The sequence below is a fragment of the Nicotiana sylvestris genome, chromosome 3 (assembly GCF_000393655.2).
Source record: "Nicotiana sylvestris chromosome 3, ASM39365v2, whole genome shotgun sequence".
Lineage (NCBI taxonomy): Eukaryota > Viridiplantae > Streptophyta > Magnoliopsida > Solanales > Solanaceae > Nicotiana > Nicotiana sylvestris.
The window spans coordinates 67,143,730-67,152,036 of NC_091059.1; the positions used below are offsets into that span (position 1 = coordinate 67,143,730).

General features: G+C 37.8%; 1 protein-coding gene across 1 annotated transcript; it reads left to right on the plus strand.

Moving 5' to 3' along the window:
* Nucleotides 1-5,978: 5,978 nt before the first annotated feature.
* On the plus strand, nt 5,979-7,805 carry LOC138887494 (uncharacterized). The gene is made up of 3 exons (XM_070169251.1): nt 5,979-6,272; nt 6,732-6,899; nt 7,392-7,805. Exons 1-3 carry the CDS (start codon nt 5,979-5,981, stop codon nt 7,803-7,805), a joined length of 876 nt encoding a protein of 291 aa, XP_070025352.1.
* The last annotated feature ends 502 nt before the right edge of the window (nt 7,806-8,307 follow it).

Genomic DNA, 8,307 nt, shown 5'->3' on the forward strand with positions numbered 1-8,307 from the left:
ATAGAAGTCAATATATCTCTCTCTCTTTAACTCATTCTTGTATTTCTCCCTCATCGAATTTATCCAAATCCAAGTCCCTGAGGCTGTAGCTACTGCAATGCTGTGACAGCTAGTGGCACTATGGCATCTGCAGCAACAATTGTGCAAACTATAGCAGAAATAAACACAGCTTCCGGTGCGAAAATTATGTTAGACACTCTCCTCAATGTTTTTGCTCTCCTCAACTTTTTATCAAGTTCACTCTTTTTCAACGTCAATTTACTCAACAAAGATTCTTGCTGCAAATAAACAGAGTGAAATGAGCAGAGAAACATAACAGTAAAACGGTTATCAGCTGCCTTCAAGCTCTTCATTTGTGTTAGCAAAAGAGTCTAATAAAGACTTGATAAAATATTGAGAAGTGAGAAAAAAACTTAATTTTTTCATTGCACTTGGAAACAAATAGTGTAAGGCTTTAAATAGCATTTATAGAGCAGCCAACTAAGCGGATTAATAGAGCACTAACTTATCACTATTATTTCTACGACCTAAAATAATGCTACATAAGTTGACCCCGCTAACTAATTAATTTCAACAAATTAGGACTCCTATGAAGATTTAACTAGAAACATAAAAAAAGCAGCTCCTAAAAATATGGCACTTACTTTTGAATCAGTCAATTAACACTCCGCCTTCATTCAAAATTATATACTTAATTTGAAGAATGTTGGGAATAATAACAACGGAATAATAACGTATTATCGAGATATGATAATCAACAAGAATAAAAAAAGCAACAATGAAACCAAGATTTTAACGTGAAAAACTTTTCTGAATAAGGAAACAAAATCATAGTACCGAGAGGAGCAAAGTAATCTACTATAATGAGGAGTTTTAAATTCTGTAGTCCCGAGTAAAATACTTCACGGACCACTATACACTCTAAAGAATTAACTCTCTTTTGAGATTCCCACCTCACTACAATATTGCCCACACTCTGTATTTTTCGTCTCAGACTACACCGCCTGCGAATACCTCACACTGCTCTCTAACTCATCTTTCAGTAATATTTCTTTGAGATGGGTGTGTGGAAATGAGAGCTGAAGCTCTTCTTTTATAGTATTGAGCGTGATAAGTGTAGATTTTAATCACTTATTAGTACCTTCTTGTGTTAGTTTTTAGTCGAAAAGTAGAGATTTTTGCTCCCCTAATCTAATGAAAATGTATAAATTGCAGGTGTGCTTTAGAATGTTAGTCAATAAGAAATCTAACTCAAAGAAGAGATATTCCATCTTAGAACAATCTAGAGGAGAAGTATAAAGAATAGTGCAATCTGCAAAATTTAATCTGCTACTGCAAAAGCAAATGTGGCCCGCAGAAAATGGTATGCAGTCACAAAGAGAAACTAAACCTTCAATGGTATCAGGCAGAAGTGCATTCCGCAAGCCAAAAAAAATGCGGTCGCACATGAGGTTCGCACTAATGGAGACAGAAAGATAAGAGAGGTTGCAATTGGAAAAGCTTGAATCCTATTCAAAGTGCGGTCTACAGTCAAATTGTGCAACTGCAGAAGCCGAGTGCGACAGTTGAAGCTTATGCGCTACCACAGAATCACTCCAACTAAAAAGCACTTGCAAGAGTAACAAACTGAAGTGCGGACCACGAATGCAATTATGTGGCCGTAGAACTCTCCGAAGGGTATTTTTATTAGCAAATTTTAAAGCACTATAAATAGATGAGGAACACTTTTTAGGACAAATTTTGTAGTGTAGCAGCAACTAGCGATTATATTTAACCATTTTGGGTAACTTGGAGCAACAATTAGAGAAGAGCCATTAATTTTCCACTTTAATTCTAGTTTTATGTCTTCAGTTACTTCTTTTGTTTATTCTTCTATGTTAATTACTATGACTAGCTAGATTTTATCTAGGGTTGTGATTCAACTCTAGTGTGTAATACTTATGTGTATTTATCTAACAAGAAATTGAACCAGTCGAAGTTTTGATTAATTTGATTAAAGAATTTGTACTAGAGATAGGGATAATTCAACTTGGACTCATATTCAATTGTTTAGATAGATACCCATTTAGTCTTGAAAAAGTCAATTTGGGCATAATTACTCTTTAATCGAGAGGTATTGAGTGGATACTTGAGCATTGAGAGTTATAACAAACCCTCATCTACCAAGCAAGTATAGATTTACTCTACCCATTAGGTTTACACCTATGTGAAGGTTACAACCCTAGGATTTTCCCTATTTTAAAAAAAAATCAAAAACATTTCAAACATTACTTGCTCATTAGTTAGTTACATCTCTTCGAAGTTAATTTAGATATCAGTTACCCACTTTTGTTTGAAAACTAAATTAGGTTATTTCGAGTTATTTTCTTGAGTGTTTACCTTAACACCACTTTAAATTCCCCATGGATTCAATCTCGACTCTCATTGGATATTGTTATTGCAACGACCACTTCATACTCCTTGATTGGGTGTGAATTGGACGTGATCAATTTTGGCGATGTTGCCGGAGAGTTTATAGTGTTTGCATTATATTTGAGTTTGCTTCTTGAAGTATCTTCTTTTACTTAAGTGATTCTAATTTGTTGAAATGATTGTAGGTTTCAAATAGCGAACAACAAACTTGGAAACTTGTCATTGGGAGAGGTGGATGGCAAAGAGGAACAACTTGATGAAATGCCTCAAGCTCCACAACAAAATCGCCGACGCCGTGGGCAATAAGACAATATGCCTCCACATCCCCCACCTCTACCCTTACCACAACCACAAGCGAAACCAACGTCGTATTTTGCCTAATAAAGGTTATGCAAGTGCCATAATCCCCCCTACCCCCTGCATTAGGGCGGGAGACTTTTAATTTGCCAATGTGATTCTCACTTTGCTCGAGCAATGAAGTTATTTCACCGAGGCGCCAAGTCAAAATGCTTACAAGCATTTGAAAGGTTTTGTGGATATGTGTTGGGGGAACAAACAAACAAATATTTTGGACGATACTTTGCAGTTAAAGGATTTTTCACTTCTCACTAAGGTGTCATGTTTTGGATTGGTTGGAACGCCTTCCTAATCATTCTATCCATACTTGGGATGAATTGGCGGCGAAGTTTATTTCAAAGTCTTCTCTCCTAGGCACATGGCTACACTACGGGATGAAATCTCGGCTTTTAAGCAAGATCCCAATGAACCTTTGCATGAAATTGGGAGCGGTATTGGACAATGGTGAAGTAGTGCCCGAACAATAATATGACTGACAACATGATCCAACAAACTTTCTACTTGTGGTATCAATACTACGAATTAATGTGTGGTCAACCAATTTGCCGGAGGAAATTTTATGACAACACCTTATGCAGAGACATGAGATTCTTGATGAAATGACAAAACTTCTTCAGTTTGGCAATCCCGAGCTAATGTTCCTCAAGATAATCCCAACATGATCTATCTTTATAAAATTGCAAGACCATGGAAATATATTGTTGAATTGACCACAACCATGACTCAACTTGCTAAGGCTTAACTTTGTCAAACCTAGACTCATAAGCATGTTCATGCTATGAAGGGAGTGAATGTCTTGGCCAACAAGAAGAGAACTAAAGGTCCACAATTTCAATCCCGATTGGAGAATTATGCACACAAAATGGTAGCTATGACCAAGATGACTCTTATCTAGAGCAAGAAGAAAAGGTATAATTTGTGAACAATGAACAAGGGCAACAGATAAATTTTCAAGGCTCCAATCAAAATCAATGGCATTCTCAAAATAACCAAGGCAATTGGGGTTCTAATAATCAAGGGAACTGGCACAATAATGACAATAACCAAGGGAATTGGGGAGGCAACAATCAAGGAAATTGGAAAAATAATAATAATCATGCAAATCGAGGTTCGGGTTTTCAAAGGCCCCCAATATACCAACAACCGAGCCAGCCACCTCCTTATCCTTCCCAATGTTAAAGTTCTTCAAATAATGAAATGGTCCGTATTGAGAACATGTTCAAGAAAATGATGGAAAAGAATGCATATTCGAAAGCCTAACTTACCTCACATACCACATCAATCCGTAATCTGGAAGTTCAAATGGGAAAAATCTCTCAAGCTCTTAATACTCATCCTAATGGTGCATTACCAAGTGACACGTTAGTGAACCCAAAAGGTGGTAACAATACGGGACATGCTATGGTGGTTATCACAAGAAGTGGAAGAGGCGGGAATGTATCCACCTCAAATGAAAAGCAACTTGTGGATGATGACCAAGTGATCCAAGAGGAGGAAATCCCAAGAAACGATATTAAAGTACATGATGATTTTTGGATTGATATTGATAATATTGTGGAGGATATATAAGAAGAGGTGAACCCATATAGGGAACACATTATTGACATACCAGAGCCGGTTGTACAAACGGCTAAGGCACCCTTGCCAAATCTCCACATCCTTATCCTCAAAGACTTGCTAAGAAAATGGTGAGAATCAATTCAAGAAGTTTATTCAAATGATTAAAGGTATCTCTATCAACGTGCCATTGGTAGAAGCTTTGGAACAAATGCCAGAATATGCCAATTTGGAACAAATTCCGGCGGACTTTGTGATTCTAGATTGTGGGATTGACTCTGAAGTGCCTATCATTCTTGGAAGGCCTTTCCTTCCTATGGGTAAGGCTATCTTGTGATGTCAAAGCTGGAGAACTAACTTTCTATGTTGGTGATGAACAAGTGTTATTCCATGTGTGCAAGTCTATGTGTCAACCAAATAGCAATGAAGTGTGCTCTTTTGTGGAACCGATGTCATTATTGATGATACTAGTGCTACAATCAATGTTGATGACATGTTGGAAGACATTTTGCTCAACTTTGATGATGGTGAGATAGATTGTTTCATGGAATGTGTGAATTCTTTGCAAGGAATGAGGTCTTACAACTATGCACCCTGAAAGTTGTTATTGGATCTTTTGAATAAGAAGACTCCTCCTACAAAGCCTTCAATTGAAGAAAAACCAACCTTCAAGTTGAAACCATTGCCACCTCACCTTCAATATGAATATCTTTGCCCTTGTTCTACTTTACCGGTTATTCTTTCCCCTTGTTTGAGTAACGTGCAGGTTGACTCCACATTGACGGTGTTGCAAAAGTGGAAGATAGCTATTAGGTGGACTTTAGCTAATATGCGAGGTATAAGCCCTGCATTTTGCATGCATAAGATCAAATTGGATGATCGTGCCAAATCGTCCATTGAATATCAGAGAATACTTAATGAAGCTATGCAGGAGGTGGTAAAAAAGGAGATTATCAAATGGTTGGATGTCGGGGTGGTCTACCCCATTTCTGATAGTTCTTGGACTTCTCCGATCCAATGTGTCCCAAAGAAGGGGGCATGATGATTGTTACCAATGATAAGAATGAGTTTATTCCTACAAGAACAGTCACTAGTTGGAGAGTTTGTCTGGATTATCGTAAGCTCAACAAAGTCACAAGGAGGGATAACTTTCCTCTCCCTTTCGTGGATCAAATGCTTGATTGGTTGGCGGTCATGCTTTCTATTATTTTCTTGATGTTTACTCAGGATACAACCAAATTATTATTGCTCTGAAAGATCAAGATAAAACCACCTTTACATGTCCGTATGATATTTTTCCTTTCAAACAGATGCCTTTTGGATTATGCAATGCGCAAACGACTTTTCAACGGTGTATAATGGCTATCTTCACAGACATGGTGGAATACTACCTTGAGGTATTCATAGATGACTTTTTGGTGGTTGGAGATTATTTTGATGATTGTCTTTCTAATTTGGACAGAGTGTTTGCAAGATGTGAGGAAACAAATTTTGTACTCAATTAGGAGAAATATCATTTCATGGTTAAGGAAGACATTATCCTTGGCCCTAAGATCTCAAATAATGGCATTGAAATGGATAAGGCAAGGATTGAAGTTATTTCTAAGCTTCCACCCCCACCTCGGTGAAAGGTGTGCTGAGTTTCTTGGGTCATGCGGGAATTCTACCGACGATTTATCAAAGAATTTTCTAAAGTGGTGAACCCTTTGTGCATAATCCTTGAGAAGGATGCCAAGTTCTATTTCAATGATGATTGTATGAGAGCTTTTGGACAATTGAAGCTCAAGTTGACAACTACTAATATCATTAAATCTCCAAATTGGAGTTTTCCGTTTGAGTTCATGTGTGTCGCAAGTGATGTTGCGATTGGGGCTGTTTTGGGCCAAGGTATCAACAAAGATCTTCATCTGGACTGCTATTATAGTAAGACAATGAATAGTGCACAAGTCAATTATACTGTTACGTAGAAAGAGCTCATTGCTATTGTGGTTGCAATGAGAAGTTTCGCCCATATTTGATGGGTGCCAAAGTTATTGTCCACACGGATCATGCGGCAGTTCTCCATCTTATGAGCAATAAGGAATCCAAATCTCGGTTGATTAGATGGTTGCTTTTATTACAAGAGTTTGATATTGCCATCCAATATGATAAAGGAAGTAAAAATCAAGTGTCGTACCACTTGTCTCGTTTGTAAGAGGAGGGGAGGCCACATGATGGCCTTGAAATCAATGACACTTTCCCTATGAACAAATTTTGGCACCTTTAATGAAAGAGTACCATGGTTTGCGGATTTGAAAAATTTTCTTGTGAGTGATATCATTCTGGATGAGTTCTCTTCAAACCAAAGAAAGAAGCTCAAGAGAAATTGTCAAGACTACTATTAGAATGTACCATACCTTTTCCAGATTGGCATGGATGGGGTGATTAGAAGGTATGTGCCTAAGGAAGAGCAAGGTGATATTCTTGGGGCTTGTCATTTTTCGCCATATGTTGGGCATCATGGTGGAGCGGCGGCTAAAGTCCTAAGTTGTGGTTTTGATTGGCCTACCCTCTACAAAGATGCAAATGATTTGGTGAAAAGATGTGATAAATGTCATCGGGCCGAATGAATTTCAAAGAAATATGAGATACCCCTTACAACTATCTTGGAGATTGATATATTTGATGTTTGGGGTATTGAATTTGTGGTCCCTTTCACGAGTTATTTAGGGAACACCTATATTTTGGTCACAATGTATTATGTGTCTAAATGGGTTGAAGCCATTGCTTTACCCAATAATGAGGCTAAGAAGTGTGGTGGCTTTCTTGAAGAGGAACATTTTTACAAGGTTATGGGACTCTGCGAGCAATCATAAGTGATGGAGAGTAACATTATTGCAATAAAGCTTTTGACACTTTACTTGGAAAGTATGGTGACACACACAAAGTGGCATTTCCCTATAATCTACAAGCTAGTTGTCAAGTAGAAGTCTCTAACCGGAAGATAAAGAGTATTTTGTCCAAGACGGTGAATGCAAATCAGATAGATTGGTCTAAGATCTTGATGATGCTCTGTCAGCATATAGAACGACTTGCAAAAGACCTATGGGAATGTATCAATACCAATTGGTGTTAGAAAAAAATGCCATCTTCCGGCAGAAATAGAGCATAAGGCAATGTGGGCTTTGAAGAAATTGAATCTTTATTGGGATGTAGCCGCTAACTTGTGGATTGCACACTTGAATAAATTGGATGAGTTTTGGTACCATGCATATGAAAGTTCGTCCTTGTACAAAGAGAAGATAAAATATCTTCATGACAAGTATATTTGGAATAAGAAGTTCAAGGCCGGTGATCTAGTATTGTTGTTCAGCTCAATGATGAGAATATTTCCCAGAAAGTTGAAGTCAAAGTGGAGTGGTCCATTTGAAATTGCCGCCTTTGGTGCTTTGGACTTGAAGAACAACAACAATGATATATTCCGAGTCAATAGTCACTAGGTGAAGCATTATTTGGGGAAAAATGATGAAATCCACATGGTGGCAGTTCTTTACTTCATTTGAGGATGCTATGACATTGTGTTGTGCCACATCGCTAAATGAGGCGCTTCTTGGGAGACAACCCAAGTTCATTTCCTTTTTATATTTTAGTTAGATGTTATTTGTTGCTTCTTACTTTTATTTGAAGTGTGTTGGGGGGATTAGTGTTAGATGTTTAAATGATAGGTGATGTTGTGTCATACATGGCAAAAGTGCAGACCACACTTTTCTTAGTGCAACCGCAGAAGAGGGAATGCAGACAACAGAATATTTTGCGTGTCCGTATATTTCATCTATGGACCACAAAATATTTTGCATGGATACAGATTTTATCTGCGCACCGCAATTTTAAGGATAAGTTCAGGTGCTAAATGGAAGGTCCTATGAACTTTTCTCCCAACAGTGCGGAGTGAATTTGCTGACCATGACAAATTACGTGGTCGCAATAGATCACTATCAGAGA

Bases quoted from the DNA above. Each gene is read 5' to 3' on its own strand.
- LOC138887494 (XM_070169251.1), top strand. From the start codon at position 5,979: ATGCGGGAATTCTACCGACGATTTATCAAAGAATTTTCTAAAGTGGTG. The intron at 6,273-6,731 runs GTCAATTATACT...TACCTTTTCCAG, and splicing joins AGACAATGAATAGTGCACAA to ATTGGCATGGATGGGGTGAT. The intron at 6,900-7,391 runs GTGAAAAGATGT...GTCAGCATATAG, and splicing joins ACAAAGATGCAAATGATTTG to AACGACTTGCAAAAGACCTA.